Source organism: Dreissena polymorpha, chromosome 9, assembly GCF_020536995.1.
Source record: "Dreissena polymorpha isolate Duluth1 chromosome 9, UMN_Dpol_1.0, whole genome shotgun sequence".
In the NCBI taxonomy this organism is placed as follows: domain Eukaryota; kingdom Metazoa; phylum Mollusca; class Bivalvia; order Myida; family Dreissenidae; genus Dreissena; species Dreissena polymorpha.
The window spans coordinates 101,644,624-101,664,307 of record NC_068363.1 but is presented as its reverse complement, the minus strand read 5'-3'; the positions used below and the strand labels follow the sequence as shown (position 1 = coordinate 101,664,307).

The window sequence follows — 19,684 nt, the reverse complement described above, 5'->3', positions numbered from 1 at the left end:
TATACTGATGGAGCTAAAATAAATACATTGACGATGGATGGGCAAAATACTCGACGCAGTTTAGTCGAAGAATCAGAGGAAATAAACGGTACAATATAACGTTTATATATATATATATATATATATATATATATATATATATATATATATATATATATATATATATATATTTATATATATATATATATATATATATATATATATATATATATATATATATATATATATATATAAATATATTAAATAGCACCACATTGAAATGTTCAATTATATGAATTGTTTAGTTAAAACACCCTTGTGAATACTTCAATATTTACCAGGCATGGCTCTTGATTGGATAGACAAAAATGTGTATTGGTGCCAGGGTACACAGAATGGCAAGATAAGCTTTGTTTCCCAGTCAACATTGAGCCGCTACACTGTTATAACCGGTCTGGTACATCCGAGGTTGCTCACACTTTTAATGTCCAGAAGGTACGTTTTGACATTATTTGTTCAGCATAACAAAATTTCCCTATAACGCGGTTTCCTGAATTTATTATGCGTACTATTTGAGAAGATAAATATAATATGAGTGAATATTTTTTATTTGATAACCTAATGTAATAATACATAATCGCAAAAACGGTACATAGACCTGTCTTTCAGACTGGTTCAGTGAACGAATGATACAATTCGACATTATTAGACATTATATGGAAATTGGTAATGACGAACAGTTAAACCTATTTAAAGGTGACATTTAATATATGATTTTATGAAACAAATTATCCTCTTTTTATTAGGAAAAATGTTCTGTTAGGGTCTGGTAAACCGTCGGGCGGGCTTTGTTGTGGTTCGAATATTTGATAGCAAATTGTATGATTGAATAATGTGTTACTCTTATTTTAAAAACAAAATGACGTACACAAACTTATACGAAACCTATTTTGCACCAGTTGTATTTTGACATAACAAAACCGTATCACGGTGCCTAACCAATACGGATAATACCGGAAACTTTTGAACGATTCCGGATAATACGCGAAACGGCACCGGATCATACCAGAAATATATATACTGTTTTGAGGTAAGTGTGTTCTTTTATTTCAATATTCTTTTTTTGTGTTAACATCTTCCACCAAACCAATATTCCACGGAACAACTAAGACATTCATTAAGTAAATTATATACTCGTGCTCAGTAACAAAAACGTCAATATGCAGTGGGAACCTATATTGTCCAACAGTTTATGCGCAAAACCTGTGGAAACGGAAGTAAAATGCAGATATTGGTCCATATTAACAATGAAATTAAAATTTCTGAGCTAGTTTCCTGGTGAAAACGGCAGCATAATTATTGTTAAATCATTGCCATGATAATTGACGGTTTAGTTTGTAGACAAAATATGTATTTTGTGTGTCGATTGCTGTCACCGGATAATGCATGAAGTAGGCACCGGATATTAGCCGAAACTAATAAATTTAAGTATAGTACGTTTAAAGAATATTTTGGATTCTGCTGATATGGTTAACATTTAAAGAATTTCTTGATTTAAGATTGTAAAATGAATGGGTCGATTATTTCTCGTCACTCAGCCCTGGCCACTTTGTCTAAACGCCAGTTAAAACGTATGAAAAATGCATTGACCCTGCCCTGAAAAAGCTTATTAAATCTAGACATTATAAAGGTTACACACTTTATTGATTCTTACAAAATCGGATGTAGAACGCGTGCTATTGTATAACAACCGATAAATCGTTAATATTTATAAGATATAACAACTGTTTGATTGTTTTAATATTAAAATTATATAAACGATTTGATCACCTTTGATTGTTTTAATATTAAAATTATATAAACGATTTGATCACGATTTGAAAAAAAAGTTTTTAGACCAGTTCAGCAGTAATAATTGTAAAATATAATTGTTGTCGTATTGTTAATCTTTTTTATAAACCATTTATGTTTACTTTGGTGTGATTATAATAATTGTAATTCATTATTTTATTGAATATTAGGGAGTTGTGTGTAACCTTCGGTTTATATTTAGAGTGAATTCCCTTGTTTACAAATACACTTTCCTCAAAATGCACACATGGTCTATCGTTTTTGGATTATTTCAATATCAACATTCACTCATTCAGAGCTATTATCTGTTTTATTTGTACACAATGTATGTTTAACATACAACAGTTTTCATTTCATAGTTAACTTATTACTGTATGCTATTTGTTTCAGATACCAGTGCCCTCACATCTGTCATGATATGAGTTCGGATTTTGAGTTTGAAGTTCGAGATAGTCAGATAGAATATGGTGAGTACATAGAATATGGTGAGTACAGTCTCAATTGATAAGTTACTCAATGGATAAGGGCCACTGTTCCATGTATATTTGATTGGGTGTAGCAGTCGACTGATTATTATTATTATGCCCCCCCCCCTCGAAGAAGAGGGGGGTATATTGTTTTAATGGATGTCGGTCGGTCGGTTGGTAGGCCAGTTTGTTTCCGATCAATAACTTGTGAACTGATTGACCAATTTGCATGATACTTCCCATATGCATTTGCCTTTGCCAATATATGACCCCTATTTAAATTGGGGTCACTATGTCAAAGGTCGAGGTCACTATCACACTAAGAGTGAAAATTGTTTCCGATCAATAACTTTTGAACAAAGGGACCGATTAGCTTGATATTTCCCATGTGCATTGGCGTTGGACGGTAGATGGCCCTCATTGTAATTATGATCACCAGATCAAAGGTTAAGGTCACTGTCACATTAAGTGTGAAATAGTTTCCGATCAATAACTCGTCAGCTGATTCACCAATTGGCTTGATACTTCACATGTGCATTGGCCTTGGACAGTGTAAGACCCCTGTTAGTTTAAACCTATTGTTTTAGCTCGATTGCATCGAAAGCCTATGGCTTATATAATCGCTCTCGATTCCGTTTGCTGGACCTAGAACCAGTACTTGGTGTCTTTAGGGGAGATTTAAAGAACGCTCCCACGTTGGGGATCGAACCCGTGACCTTCCGGTCGCTAGGCGGACACTATATCCATTACACCACGGCGACCTTTTGAGACCCCTGTAGAAATTGGGGTCACTAGTTCAAATGTCAAGATTACTGTGACATTAAGTTTTATTTAAGTGGCTAAGTCTCACTTATATGATAAAATTAACTCATATGATCATTTTTGTTGCAAAACATCCTTTTTTCAAGGCCCTGTTTAGGGGGGCCTCTGTCTCCGACCGCGGAGCTCTTGTTAACTTTAGAAAATTTTGGAACACTTTATCCTACTTTGATCAACTGCTATGCCCATGGCATGTGTAATGTAACCATCAAATTAAAGTGTGCCAGTTGTATGGCTCATGACTTCGGAACAATAGCATATGTCCATTGCTATAACATGATAATTTATTTCAGGATTTCACGAACGACCTTGGTTTTTTCGGATTTGCGAAGACTGAAAAGGAGCAGGAGAGTTTTGTGGTGTCATCTGAAACTGTAAGAAATAAAAACAATGTTGAGTCTGGAGACCAAGTGGATAATTTATTGTTTGACTGCAACAATAATAAAAAAAGCCACAGAGCAACCTTTAGACTTAGAATGTTCTGTTGAAATTGTTGTTGACAATAAGAAGAAGAAATATGAATGCAATATGTGTGAAAACAAATATAGCACAAGAACTGGTTACAAAAGACATGTAGTTAGCCATGTCAGTGATGGTAAAAAGTGCACTGTTTGCCAAAAAAGTGTTCTATTCCACCTATGACTTCAAGAATCATATGAGCAAACACAGTAACTTACGCACTAACTCGTGCATTGAATGTGAAAAAACCTTTAAAACAAAACGCGACTTAAATGTTAACAACACAAGGCTACACAAATCTTACTTTAACTTTGTGTGTGAAGTATGTGGGAAGGGGTATAATTATAGAAATGAGTCAGATGGACACAGGGCAAAACATGATGGGTCCAAACCATGTAAATGTCCTAAGTGCAACAAATCATATCAGTACTTGCCTAACCTGTCACGGCATGTGTAATAAGTGTGGAAGCATTTTCAAGACAAAACGCTACCTTAAAGAACACATGAAGGCTCATGATAACCCCGAACAACATCAGTGCTATGTGTGAGGAACTTTTTACAAATATAGATCTTCTTTTTATAAACACAATCAGAAGACTGGTCATAAGTGTTTTAAATGCTTTAGTCAGAATAAGTTTAAAATACAGATGAAACTCTTGATATATTACAATGTTATAAAGGCATATAATTATACAGTTATGTCTGTTAACTGTAAGGCCTAAGCAGAAACTAAATGGCAATAGTAAAACCTTATGAACCTTATTAGCACTTGTTTTTCAGCCAGTCTCTATCATGATTTCGCTCAGAAGCTTTGCTTACCAATTATTTTGTTGACATAAAGAAGCATTGTTTATAAGAAATTACCAATACCCGGTATACCAGCTGCATGAAATTAATTCATATTGTGACATTTATTGTTTTAATGCAGTCATCTGAATATTAATCCTGCCTTAAATAATAGTGTAGTATTGCAAAAAAACAACATTGTTGATTTTGTGTTCTTCTTAAGATGATGATGATGATGATTATGATTGGTTGGTTGATGATTAACAGCAACTAACTGTCTGAATACGTTTTATTAAATATTCTTGCTATTTCAGGTAATGACATTTATTTTTGGAGAATATTTCAACTGTTATCATTTAAATTGTTATTAAACAGTATTTGCAAAGAGGGTATATATGTGTTAGGGCTCTGCATTTATAGGTTATTCTGTTAAAACTACATGTATTTGAATGCTTGATGCATGGTATATGTTTGTTAGGGCCGACTTGCAGTTGTTAAATACTATTTTCTACCCCATATACGAGATGCCATGGTGACAAGCCAGCATTTGATTGTATGAAGTTTTATTTCTTTGAGCAAGATGCTTGATGATAATTGCAACTTTTTCTTTCAACAATATATAAATTTTGTTATTTGTGTATATATTTTTCATTCAGTTTTCACAAAACAGAAAAAACAGGCTTTCTTATATTTAAGGCTTATTTATCTTTATTGAAGTGTCTATTGACTGAATAGTATTAACTGTATAATATAAATGTATAAAATTGTGGCAGGAGCCGCTGGTCTTTAAGATCATTTCAAGTTTGACTATTGTTTTAATTTTTGCTTGTTGCACCGGTTTAATGTTTAGTATTGTCAATAAATACGTTCTTTGTAGCTTCCTAATACAGTATTAAAGAAAAGAATAAATAACTAATCAGAGACCACTGTTTTATTTGTTTAAGCTTGTAAAAACATGTTTATACCCCTACAATCTAATTTTATGGGGGTATATAGGAGTGAGCTTGTCTGTTGGTCGGTCTGTCCGTATTAAGTGTCCGCTCTCTAATGCAAGTTGTTTTCACCCGATCTTCACCAAACTTGGTCAGATGTTGTATCTAGATGATGTCTAGGACAAGTTTGAATATGGGTCATGCGGGGTCAAAAACTAGGTCTCTAAGTGCGTTTCAAACATTGAGCATGGTGTCCACTCTCTAATGCAAGTAGTTTTCATCCTAGCTTCACCAAACTTGGTCTGGAGTTGTATCTAGATGATGTCTAGGCCAAGATCGAACATGGGTCATGGTAGGTCAAAAACTAGGTCACGGGGTTACTTAGTGCGTTTTAAACATTTAGCATGGTGACCGCTTTCTAATTCAAGTAGTTTTCATACCATATTCACCAAACTTGGCCAAAAGTTGTATTTAGATGATGTCTAGGTCAAGTTTGAATATGGGTCATGCCGGGTCAAAAACTAACAAATAAGTTTATGTTAAGTTTCAACTGTTTTATTATGCGAATTATCTTCAGACAAACGATTGTATTTGACATGAGAAAAATACAGCAGAGTATGCTTCGTTCAATTTTTTTGAGTTTTTTTTACATAAACAGGAGTGTATTAACAATCTGGTACATGGATATCTTTCTGTTAAAACCATGCAATCATAAATGAAGCGTAAATAACTCTGCGATCGGAGAATGATGTCCCCAAACAGGGCATTGACACATGATTTTTCAATAGGGGTCATCTACTGTCCACGGCCAATGCACATATCAAGTCAATCGGTCAATTCGTTGACGAGTTATAAATCGGAAACAATTTCCACACTTATTGTGACCTTTGACCTAGTGACTCCAATTTCAATAGGGGTCATCTACTGTCCAAGACCAATTTACATGAGAAGTATCATGCCAATCGGTAAATCAGTTGACGGGGAGTTATAATTGACCAGAAACGATTTCACACTTGTGTGGCAGTGATATTGACCTTTGACCTAGATAGGTGCTTTAAATGTGTAACAGTATCTTACTTTAAAAAATAAAATAAAATTCCCGTATTTATCACAAACAAACCATTTCAACGCCCTATCATTTGTCTTCTCACAGTGACGCTAATTAATACCGCAATCAGGCTCATCACCCACACAATTGATACACAATAGAATATTTGGCGCCACAGCTGCGAGACTATAAACTCTAATAGATTGGAATGTTTTGTTTTCACACCTTGAAATAAATGCATGGTGTAGTGATCATCAGTCACACAATAAAAAGCAGAATGCCATCAAATTTACAGCCACATTGGATGTGCAATGTGGTGCGACAAAGAAGACACTGTATCTACAGCACTTTTGTGGGTGGCTGATCCTTTAGCGAGTTACACAAAAAAAATATCCTGTGTATTGAAACATCCAAAGATCATATAAGAACCTGTCACTTGTCAAAACAATATTTTTTATGTCAATACACAAGCCTAAGTAACGAGCACATTCAACTCACATTGCTGATACTGGAAGGGGGGACTCGTTCAAAAGAACTACATATGTATATTCATTTAAATGCAAGAAGAATTAAAGCAAAATTTAAACAAATCTAGCGATTAATTGTAATTTAAATATAAGGCAGGTGAAACTAGTGTAATGACATTTCATGTGTGCTTTAATATCTATTGCGCAATACCTGCAAGTTAAGATTATAAACTTTTGTTACAAAACATATATGCATAACACATATTTGCGCTTAATGATTACGTTTTTGTCTTCCACTTGCTTGTTTCATATATACGCATGTCATTATAACCTTAGAACATTGTGGGTGTCTGGTTAGCGCAATGGTTGGTACACGCGTTTCTCACCTAGGCGACCCGGGTTCAATCGTCGCTTCCGGTACATGAGAGCTTGATTAGTGGTCGTCATCCCGGACTTGCGGGGTTTCGCCCGGGCACTCTCTTTACCCCCACTCCAGCACAAGACCACACCAAAATGGACTATCTTTCAGTTGCGAGCACATAGTTGGAAATTGCAGCCATACCGGTTTTGCGAAATGTGTCCCAAATTTCGTGAGTCTAGTAAAGTAAATATTAAATAAGGTAGAATTGCTCGGACACACTCTAGTTTCTCACATAATGCAGCCTCAGAAGCGGATTTACGCCCTAAACTTCGACACACACACCTAGGAACATCGCTAGTATTTCACTAACCTCGGTATGATCCTCAAACAACGCTGACCACCTGTGTCTGTCGCGCTCTCAGACTGATCGTGCAGTTCTTTAGGAGGCAGAAGTTTGGTCTGCGGATAGACGGACCTCCCCGTGGTCTTAATGTGAAATGATCTAAAACAAGTAAACGAAGGTGGCTGGCTAAATTGATTATGAAACATGTAATCAACAAATATTTTCAAAACATAACACGAAAGCATTACTATATCTGGGGCACTAACTTCCATTTGTTTTATTGAAAGTTTAAAGGCACACAAGCATGATATTTTTATGTGTGCATTTGCATGTACTTTTACGACCTGATTATATCCGAGTATATACTGTTAAAACAGATAGTATTATTTGTTGAGTTGCAATATGTGCATTTAGGTTAAAACATCTCCGGACGTTTACGAACATGAGTGTTATCGCTTAATGAGCGCCTATGAAAGCTGTGTTGGAAGTGGAAAATCGTGAATTACACAATATATGAACCGTTTACAAATAATATATTGTCTAGAATTTTGTTTTGTTTTCAATATTTTCCTCCTTTCATTTACGGTCGTCTCTCGAAAAATGTGTTACTGAGTATATATACTCCTATGAGAAATGTATGGTCACTGCTGTATTTTTATTTTCACAGACTGTTTTCACCTGCATGTTCATTATACTTATAAAACCCAAAAGTATAAATTCTGTTATATTTTTTATGCGATATATTAAAGTACATTGTATTAAGAATAAGTTTAGGATTATTGGATTATTTATTTTTAAATTTCGTGATAAATGACAATTTACCAGTCCGGTCAACCTTGATTGAACGCACGCACGCACATATACTAAACAATTGCTAAAGATATATTGAGTTTGCCGCAAGAGGGCGCGACACACATATTATAAGTTTCTTCATGTTTCTCTTAGTAAGCATTACTTCTTTTAGGTGGGAGAATTTTACAGAAAAGTGCGAATATATCGATACAATCCGTATCGTCAACTCATATCCATTTTTGAAATCAACTTCAAGTACTATATATTAAAAGTTTCACATAAGATGTGCACATGTTATTTATAAAACCTGCTGAAAAGCATTCAATCATTTGTATATGTATCAATTGATTTCGTGTATTATCCAGTTTCGTGTTTCCGGACTTTATCTGGTGCCAGTATTGTATGGTTTCGTCTGTTATCCGGTGCCAGTGAAATCGATATGCGATCATTTTAAAACGCAAATGCTCACGTTTTTGATGTTGCCTGAAATTTCCAACGATTTTATTATCAATCTAAATGATTCTTACAATATTGCAAAGTAGCATATGTTTTTTTCTAGCCAGTTACAAAAATGCAAGTTTTTAAAACTATTTCATGACGATGAGATAGGTATGGTTCATTTGTGTTCGTTTGTTTTGATAAAATATTTTATTTTCATGTCGAATTTTGAATTAAACCATCAGCTGAAATACCATAATGTTCCGTGAACAATAGTATTTGGCATACTTACGCGGTCTTGTTGACTTTTTCGCTCACAAGGTAAGCCACATCCATCATTTCGCCTTGTTTATGTTCTGATATGATCCGGTGCCGTTTCGCGTATTATCCGGAATCGTTCAAAAGTTTCCGTTATTATCCGTATTGGTTAGGCACCGTGTAAGCGTCAAAATTGTCACTGGACATATTGCGTTTCTTATTGCACATGTGTTTTGAAAATAATGAAAAGAAGTATCAAGCGGATCGTTAAGCGACTGTGACGGAAGCATTTAAACAAAAAGTTAGTGATTAACTGTTTTAAGCCAAATCAAGTCCGTTTGATAAAACACCGACTGATGTGTAACACTAGTTTTTATTAGAAATTGTTTTGTAAGAGGAGAAACAGTACTGCTGATTGAGTGAAACTATAATGATGTTGTTGTCTTATATGTATCATGACCGGCTGGTATTTTCCGTAAGACGTGCACGTCAAAGTAATTGTCTGAAGTAATTATGATGTTGCTCGTGTGTCTTTTGGCAAAACCTGCAGATACTGTATAGTCCATGACAAGTGCAAAACAGATGGAAATAAGATAACCAGTTGTGGTGTTAGTGTTTATATGGTCCATGGCTTGATGATGATAATGCAAGTTAAGACAAACCAAAACGACGATGGTGGTTGTTGCCATTGTTTCTCATATTTCCCATAATAGCTGATATTAAGTGCTCGTGAGAAGTATATGACCAACATATGTACTGAAATAATTATTTTGGTGGTTGCGATGTCTTATATTTATCAGGTCTTCCTAAAATTAATTATCAATTGGAAGATCATGAACGACTCACAGACTGAAATAATTATACTGATGGTGTAGGTGTCTTATATTTATCATAGCACAGGATAATCTAAATACCAACTTATTGATCGAAATAATTATGTCGACAACGACGGAGTCTAATTATTCGCATGACTACACGTAGCTGATAATGATCACTCGAGATAATTGCAACACCAAGTAATTGACTGAAATATTAATGCAAGAAGGGGCTTATATATCAAGGCTGACACAATTTATCAACAAATGAACTTGTTGTTAACAAATAAAGCTATGATAAATACATTTCATTATAATATAGGACCTACACGAGTGTACGAACATAATTAACAAACTGATTTTTACTGTTGGAATTGTTGCGGTTGGTGCTTACATATGTTTTTACATATCTTAATTGTTGTCTTTGCAATTGCAAAAGATTGTTCTTATTACTGTAGAAAAAGACCATGTCGTATCAAAGATCCCATTACTGGTTAAATATGTGACTGAACATAATTCTATTTTTCACATTTCGGAAATAAGAGATATGTGTTAAATAATGGGAAATGATTAGAGTTACTGACATTTCGTTATCACAACACTTGGTGCTTATAACTAGTTGTTTTTAAAGCTTTTATTAGTTGTAGACTACGACAAGCTCCTTAACAACAATAGTGTGCTCCCAAGTAACCATAGAGACAACATGAGGAACAAGTATATATTTTTTTTAGCAGAGCTTAATCTAGGGAGACTCTGCTAATGCGCGCTTGAGTTTGTCACTTCTGGGGTCAACGTCTGATGATGCTAAGCAGGCAGATGCGGGAGTGGCAGTGTGACTTACTATACGCACACAAATGGGGTTGCAGTCGGGGGAAGGGCTACACGCGCTGTCGAGTTGCATGCTTGGATATGCTTGCCTCAGCTACCTCGATGACTATATTAATTGATTGTCGCCAGGCCATGCAATCTTCGGCCAGAGTTTGACAGGTGTCTTAAGCGATGCCGCAGGCAAGTGGAAAGCTTACCGTACAACGTCCTTTTTGAGCGTCCATCCTCCATGCGGCAAACGTGAAGCCAGCGGAGGCAGCGCTGAGTAAGAAGGGAAGGTTTTCCTCGGATCCAAGCAAGTTCTATTACGTAACTGTGTGGGATACAATCTTTCCACTGTATCTTCAGAAAGCGCTTTGGGCACGGCATGTTAAACGTGTTTAGGCGGCGTTCATTCCGCATGAGCATTGTCAAGATTTCGCCACCGTACAGCAGATCTTGATCTTGGTTTTATCTATTAGAAGCTTATTTTATGAGACTCTCTTTGTAAGTTTTGCCTTGGAAGATGAAGCCATTGCTAAGCTCCGTATCAATGGTCGGGTTTTCGCTTCTGGTGGACCAAAGGTATTTGAAGACGTCAACCAGAACGATGATATACTACTATCTTGATGCAGGGTACTGGCCCATGCCGTTTGTCTTTTTCAAGCCGACAGCGATACCAAAGTATGTGCAAGCCTTAGCAAAGAGGTCTATGAGTCTCTGGATGCCTTCTCGTACGCAAACAGCATTTTTCCGACGAGAACTTCGACAAGTTTTGTTTATTTGCAAGTAAGCGAGCGAGGTTTAACAGCCTCCAATTAGACCTGGTGTGCTCGTAGATGCAATCCGTGGACGAGTAAAGGCATTCTTCAACAGCACGAGAATGAAGTTTCAAAATAAATAAGCTGCGAGCACGCAACCCTGCTTGACGTTGTTACTGATGGGGAACGGCTCGGAGAACAACCCTTTGAAAACAGTTCCTTTCATTTCTTCGAAGTAGAAGGCTACCACGCTGCGTAGCTTGGGTTTTGGGGTGTTACCGATCTTCTCAAAAAGGCAGAACGGTCCGTATCTGCTGACCAGATCAAAAGCATTTGTAAGATCGATGAAACAAGTCAAATGGCATATTATTTCTTTGCACTTTTCTTGGAATTGACGTACTATGATGCTCATGTCGATGGTTGATTTTCCGGAGCGGAAGCCAAACTGGGACTCAGTGTAGGTTCTTGCTGCGAGGGTATGTTCTCAGGTTCAGGACTATGCAAGCAAATACCTTCCCCAAAACGCTCAGAACAAAGATGCCTCTGAAGTTGTTTCAGGCACCCCGGTCAACCTTGTTTTCAAAGGGTGACTATTGTGGTAGTTTGCATTTGTTGTGTTACTTCGCCTTCCTCCAACCTCAGAAGCAGAAGATTATGCAGTGGCTCAAGTAGGTTGTTATTTCCGTATTTGATGGCATATATTGGATCACTTCCTGTGACTTTATTAAACTCAGCGAGTCGATTGCATTAGCAAGTTCTTCAACAGTGGGCATGGCGTAAGGATCTAACATCACAGGAAGATCACTGAATGTGTTGGTTGCGGGCTCTGTGAAGAGTCAGTGATCGCCCTCCCCCCCCCCAGGTGGAGGACATAAATGGGCGGTCTTCTTGACCGTGAAGCTCACAGCCTTATTGATGCTGTCGCAATGCACATCCCCACATTCGGCTAAGTGCGTGCGCGATACGCTGAGCATTACAGCGTGCCGTTCTTTAAGTTGACTTCGACTTCTTTCATGGATTCTTTTTGTAGGCGAGAGGAGCTGAGTGCTTGGTTGCAAAGACTGGTTAAAATTGTTGGAGATTTGCGTTGATTCAGTTAGGATTATTCCTCCTTCTTTCCAAAGGCGGCAACGCGTCATCGGCGGCATTGTAAACGGTGTCCCTGATGGACTGCCATCGTCCCGTAACATCCCGCTCCGTATGGTCTCTGAGGGTAACTTCAAGGCTGGTAAGAAATTCATCCCTGTGCCTACAATCACCAATTCTGGCTGCGTTAGGACAAGGCCGACCTGGAGATTATGAGCGATGCAGGTGGTAGGGGAGGAATTTTATCCTGCTGCATAGTAGGGCGTGATATGGGTCGCCGTCGCGCAGTGATTCCTAGGAAGTTGCACACAGCAGGAAGCGTTTGGTGATGGCAAAGTAAAGAAAGGTGCCCCCTTTGGGACATCGGATGCCTCCAGGACACCCTGTGCCGTGGTTTTAACTCGAAGGTGTGAGTGATGCACAAGTTATGATAGGAGCAGAGCTTAAACAATCTATGCCCATTATCATGTATCTTCCCAGTGCCATAGTGTCCAATACAAGACGGCTACAATTTATTATTAGTCCCAAATCTGTCATTGAATTCGCCGATTGGCAGGATGGACCTAGGGAATACCGCCAAGAAGACTGTCCAGCTGATCGTTAAAGGCGTCTTTGTATTCGTCGGAATCGCAAAGAGTCGATGTGTAAACGCTGAAGATAGTGATGAGACCTGCAGCTAAGGGCAATGATGCGCTCCGTTTGTAATCATTGTTTAACTTCTATATTTATCAATTTTCGCAAAATATCCCTGATATTATTTCTAATGGTTAAGTGTTCCTATGCTAATTTCGACACAAGCGGACATTAAAGTTATTTTGACAACACGATCTGTATGGCATCTGTCATTTTACAGCGCGGACGTTTGTTCCCATATTATTGCTGCCCCGGGAAAATTATAGAGCCGAAAAAACACTCATTAAAATATTTGAAAATTGTATTCTAGTGCAACATTCCGTTGCTTGTTTCCAAACCTTGTTATAAATTGTTATTTCCACATTGGTAGTATCATTTGATAGATGTTAAATTTATAATGGGCGAAACGTGCATCACGCTTACAGATTTGCTTCACATTTGACATTAAAGTCTATTAAGGAAGGTCAAGGATACATATTCTTAAGAATTTCAATATTGGAAGTGACTTTGAAGGAGTATGCCATTAATATAAAGACATATTGTTTCACAGTTTTCTAAATTCGTTTAAGAATCAACAAACGGTCAGTATGTTAGTAGACTAGTCAATTATTTTATAACAATTATATGTGTCGGCGCATTTAAAATTGTCCTACTCTTTACGAGTAAGTTAAATTGAATTTTCCTTCTTATTATAGGTAATTAACTTTGATCGGTGTATAGATGTAGGATCCAATGCCCGGGCTGTCAAAAAATAACGTAGAAACCATCAACTGGCTTGTCCAAAAAAAGAGAGCACCATTATCACCATTATTCACCATTATTCCGTAGGAATTAGCGTCCGGATTCTTGTTGCAACAATTAGTTAATTTTAACATATAAATAATTGGTTATTACTCTAAATAGTATGCTTGTTTTGCAGGGAGTCAAACATTACAAAGCTGAATTATAAAGTGTCATTTAAGATCAAATTTTAAACAAGGATAGTTAATATCATTACATTAAAAGTACGCATTACAATACAATTAACAATACTAACCTACAATCAAAACGAGAAAAAATACAATCACTAATAATGCAAAAAGTCATTAAAATGCCTTTTATGCAATTAGTATGGGACGGAAACGATAACAAACATGCAATATAATTAATATTACAATTGATAAATATAATAAACAATTTAAATTGCACTGTGTTGTGTAAGAAATACGCCAAAATGTGCAAATTCGTAATTTGTTGCTTTAAAAAAAACTTTTCATATTTCAATGTATTACTGATAATCACTTTTTATCATCGGTTTCAATTACTTGGAATGTGTCTCCTTGATGCATTCATTTGAGCATACAGTTAGTATACTTTTACACTATTTCTTGAGTCATTATTATATTAAAAAACATCAAAATAAGATTATAATCATTTCATTAGTTTTTTTAATTAGTTTGAATTGTATGCCATTTTTTGTGAATCATTTGCTCATACTTTGATTAAAGTTTATTTATTTTTAAATGGATTTTTATTTATTATTTACCATGTTAAAATATTATTATAAAAACAGTTTGAATAACAAAACAACTTTTATATTTCAACTATTTATGAAAACATAGTGCTCATAGCGACTTACGATCGGGACGGTCTGTGTCTAGGCAGGCGCAGATCCAATATAAAGCTATTATTGACAAACTTCAATACATGCCAAAATCTGTGAAAAGGCCCCTTTAATTGTTGTAACCATAGTTGTTCGGTACTAAAAAAGTCTTGAATGTTTCACGAAAAAATTTAATATTATACTTAGCATGCGCACAAGCGATTGTGTATCATGTTCTTGCATAATTAACGCTACAAAGGCAATGTTTATATTGTCCATGCATTTGCGCGGCATGCTCTTTTACATTAAAACGGCTAAATTTCTGCTTGTGTAAAAACTAAATATTTTCACTAGTAAAAGTTTAATTTTATATTAAACTTTTCAATTAAATAAACTCATTTTTATCAAAATGATATGATGCTGACGTACTTAAAAACACATGCTTGCTGGTTTTCGATTCACTATATCTTTTTTCTCTTAAAATTTTGAGTAATTAATGGAATAAACCTTTTATATGTTTGCTTCTAAAATATTCAATACACACGGCTGGTTGTATTAGTAATTCGATTTAAAAGTACTACCCCTTTAATAATTATTGATTTTACAGTACTGCCCCTTTTATAATATTTGATTTACTGGTGACTGGTGAGGTCATTGTGTCATCGCTTCTTAATTACGTCATCCGATCTTTTTTCACTGTCTCGGCTGCATGCATAGGTCATAAGGTTTATATCGTTCAACTTTATTAATATTTTCTCTCTGAGGGGCGTTTCTCGATTGATTTATTTTTAAGCAGTCACATAAACAACCAAGCTATGTTATATTGATCTTTTACACACAATATTGCTGCTTCGTCCTGTATAAGCACGATGATGATCTTAAATATTAACTATATTATGCTATATTCTTAAATCTTTTTTGTAAAAATAAGGTATGTAATTGACACTTGTTCGTAATTTCATTTCATCCTCTATCAAAAAGCTGTAACTCTGTTGCTTTAGTCTTCCTCCTACAATTAAGTAATAAATGATAATTAAATTGAAAGCGTTTTAATTCCCTTTTATTCTTGTTTAACTTGAGTTGTAATGCTATGAGGTTACATTTTATTTCCACTTAAATGTATCATGAATATTGCTGGGCCAAATATTAGGTTGAGCGCTCTAAAACGGTTTAAACCCTCAGTGCTTCGCATTGATCGTTCCAAGGCGTTCATCCCAGCTTTATTCTTCTATGTGTATGTTGTTTCTTATTGTGCCGTTTCGTACTGTTTTGGCAATTGGTCACTTGCTTTAAATAAATGACCACGAAATTGTATATAATACGAATGCAATACTGCTCCAGAACTGGTGTTTCACTTCTTTATATTGGCATATTCTCAGAAATTCGTTTGACAATTTATTTGATATGATTTTGTAACGCTTATGCAAGGTACATTTCCTCGTGTTCTGCAAAAATACTGAAACAAAGTAATGAACAAGAAACTATTCACCCCATTTAGATTAAATTCTTTACTTGCATATCAGTCCCTCGAAAACTGTGCGCGCTTCTTCGTAGAATAATGTATATTGCAAATGGAACAACAAGATTAATTTTTTTTAGAAAACAGAACAAGACTTTTGAATTTTGGGTGAAAATGTTGTCATTTTTACGCTAAAAAAACAATAGGATTCCATATTATTTTTTTCATTCTACGGTGACTTGTCAAACCCAAACTTTTCGAAAACCATAAACATTTTAAACGATCCATAATTAACTTAAAGCTATTACAATCGATCAGTATTTTATTTTAATAGTTTAAATAAGCTGATTATCATTAACGCCATTTTTCACAGTGAGACGTAAATAATAAAAACATGACAACAAAAGAAAGATGTATTCGTCAAACCAATTAAATATGAATAAACAATTTAATGTGATATTTTTTTAGGTAGCAGTACTTCGCGTTTTAAAATTAACCACTTAATTTATGGTGTACATAACACTCAAATATTAAGACAATACAAATCAAAACTATGTTAGATTGACAATTCAAACATCGAAAGCGAAAGTGATACCAGAAAATATTATCCTCAACACTAAATTGTACTTGCATAAAACAAGCACCTCCTACGCAATAATACAGTAGAAATTGCCGTTACCTATTGAGAACCAGGCTAAGCAACATACACTCGATAATGTATCGGACTCTTAACAAAATAACGTTATTATTAAACCGATTCAGCGATTGATTTTTATAACAGAACTATAACGATGAATTCATATAATAGAATACTGTATTTATATAAGTAGTAACATATACAATATAGCCTATTTAATGGGCTTTTTTGTAAAAGCCTTCATTACACTTTTTTCCTGAGATGCATACCTATGGTCTTGGTTCAGTAGCTATATTCATCGCTACTTTCTTAAATCTAATCAACGAAAAGGAATCTTAGTGAGCCCAAACGGTGACGTTGTTTATATACAAAATTAATTATCGTGTGTTGTGTAAGGAGTCTAAATGTAGTTTAAAAGTATGTCACAATTGATACGTCTGTTTTCCAGTACAGAACATCTTTTTATACTGGTACATAGTTGTAAATTAATGTTTAAATGGGCTAAACTGACATGTCCTGATTATTTTCATAGGCCAAAATGTTTCCAGTAAACTAAGATAATGATAAAAATCTGAAATTAATTAAATGTCATTAAAAACTTCAAACATAATCTGAACCAATCCGCGAATATCCAACAAGTTTCAATTATACTTCTCTGAAATTTGATCACTAAGGTAGATTACCTGTTTGCCAGTCTTATATAACAAGTATACTAACACATGCAAATTGCTTCGGATATTTAACATATTGTCATATGAAGAAGGGTGTATGCTTTCTATTAACAATTTATCAATTCAAATTCGGTAATGCATCGATTCTTAACTTTATACTGATAAGACGTTATATAAACAATGTTCCTCTTATCTTTTACTGCATCAATGCATTAATATTCTTATTTTAGTTCAATGGTATGGATTGAAGGAGAACATGATGACTTCACAATTAAGGAGGCTCGCATTACCGGTTCCAATGTACGCCTGCTAAAACGTGTTCGTAGTGAAATATACGCCTTGTCCGTCGATGAACTCACAAACAGGTAATGTCCGGTAAATTAGTATTTAGTAGGTGCCACCGCAAAAAAGATTTCTTTTGTTGCAATTCGTTTAGCGTACTTGATAAAAGTATAGATTTGTCTATCAGGATTGAGCAAATTAATACATCTTCCATACTAGAATGTCGAGACTATCATGATTTTGAGCAAATATGATGTCTTAGATATAGGCTAAAAATGAATTTGTTATATAAATTTAAATCGCTTTTTCAAGTTAAATTTGGAATTCAAGTGGTGTTCTTATTTTTGCAACCGTGAGTCGCGCAAATGGGGTGTTTATCATTGCCTTTTATTTAGCTCCTCTAAGAGCTTAATAATGGGTGAATAATCGATACAATCTAAGTTTTATTTTATCTTGTTTTTGGTACCTAATCAAGGTGTGCTCAGTGTGAGCTATTGTGATTTCCTTTCGTCCGGTATGCTCTGTGGTGCGTCAATGTTTCGCTCGTTTGTACTATAGAAATTATATTGTTCATCAATATTGATGACAAATAGCCCGAATTGTTTGTAGACAATATCTAGACCAAGATGGGTCACTTGCTTTTGAAAACTAGACCCTCAGGTCAAACCATAGATTAACCTTGTTAAAACACTAGATACCATAGTTATAGCTCAATCTTGATGATACTTTTTCAGAAGGTTTACCTCAATATTATTCAGGTAAAATCGTATTTAAAATTAGCTGTTTACGATAGAGGCTGCATGTATGGGTCAATCTTGATGAAACTTGTTAGAATTATATACAACAAAGTCGAATCCTTGTCACATACGTAAAACACTAGCAAGGTAAAATCTTCGAAAAGGCTTGTAAATACTTTGGATATCGAATGTAAAACTCAATCTTAATGAAGCTAGATAGACTTTTTATCTTCATTATATCTAGGACGAGTTTGAATGAGATACAAGTGTGTCCAAAATAGGTCACGAGGTCAAATCTTATATATATATCCTTATATCCTTTTCTATCACAGCGAAACGTATTTCCCTATCTAGCAACTTTTTACTTGCATAAGCTACTGGTAGCTTCTTCCCATCAGTTTCCTGGAGAAGTACGGCTCCGAAACCAATATCCGATGCGTCAGTACGTAGCATAAACGGTTTCTCAAGATCTGGTAATTGCAGAATGGGTGGACCTGCTAACATCTGCTTCAGCGTCGTGAAAGCTTTGTCATGAGCTTCATTCCATTGCACCTGGTTTGGTTGCCCTTTCTTAGTAAGATCCGTCAGAGGAACTGCAATTGCAGCAAAGTTCGGAATAAATTTCCAGTAAAGTCCTACTTATTCCAGAAAAGAGCGTACTTGCTTCTTTGTCTTCGGCCTTTCGGCCTTCTATATTGCTTCCACTTTAGATGAAACCGGCCTCAAATTCTCTCCTACCATGTGTCCAAGGCATTCGATGTTGGTAAATCCAAGGCTGCATTTGCTTGGCCTCGCTGTCAAGTTTGCAGAACGAAGTCGATCGAAGGCATTTCGTTGATCGCGCAGATGATCACTGAAAGTAACTGAAAACACCATAATGTCATCTATAAAACTGTCGGCACAGTTTAAACCTTTCAGTACAATTCTCATTAATTTGTAGAATTTTGTCGGAACACAAACTAACCCGAATGGCATCTTTTTGAACCGAAACAACCCATGTGCCGTCTCGAATGACGTCATATCCTTTGCAGCGTCCGACAATGGCACTTGCCAGTAACCTTTAGACAAATCTATCTTTGAAAAGTACTTGTAATTAGACAATTTTGAGAACATCTGGTCTATATTTGGCATAGGCTCTGAATCAAACACTGTGGGCTTATTCAGTCTTCTTAAATCGATACATAATCTGAAAGTGCCGTCTTTCTTGGCAATGA

At 35.5% G+C, this 19,684-nt stretch overlaps 1 protein-coding gene across 1 annotated transcript; it reads left to right on the top strand.

Annotated features, from left to right (window-relative positions):
• LOC127846323 (low-density lipoprotein receptor-related protein 1B-like) lies at positions 1 to 18,920 on the top strand. The gene is made up of 4 exons (XM_052377490.1): positions 1 to 88; positions 321 to 474; positions 17,682 to 17,816; positions 18,869 to 18,920. The coding sequence occupies exons 1-4, from the start codon at positions 34 to 36 to the stop codon at positions 18,918 to 18,920; spliced, it is 396 nt and encodes a 131-aa protein (XP_052233450.1). The 5' UTR covers positions 1 to 33.
• Positions 18,921 to 19,684: the final 764 nt, after the last annotated feature.

Excerpts from the sequence above, each read along its gene's own strand:
- LOC127846323 (XM_052377490.1), top strand. The coding sequence starts at position 34 with ATGGATGGGCAAAATACTCGACGCAGTTTAGTCGAAGAATCAGAGGAA. Across the intron at positions 475-17,681 it reads ACACTTTTAATGTCCAGAAG|TTCAATGGTATGGATTGAAG; the intron begins GTACGTTTTGAC and ends TTCTTATTTTAG. Across the intron at positions 17,817-18,868 it reads GTCGATGAACTCACAAACAG|TTTCCTGGAGAAGTACGGCT; the intron begins GTAATGTCCGGT and ends TCTTCCCATCAG.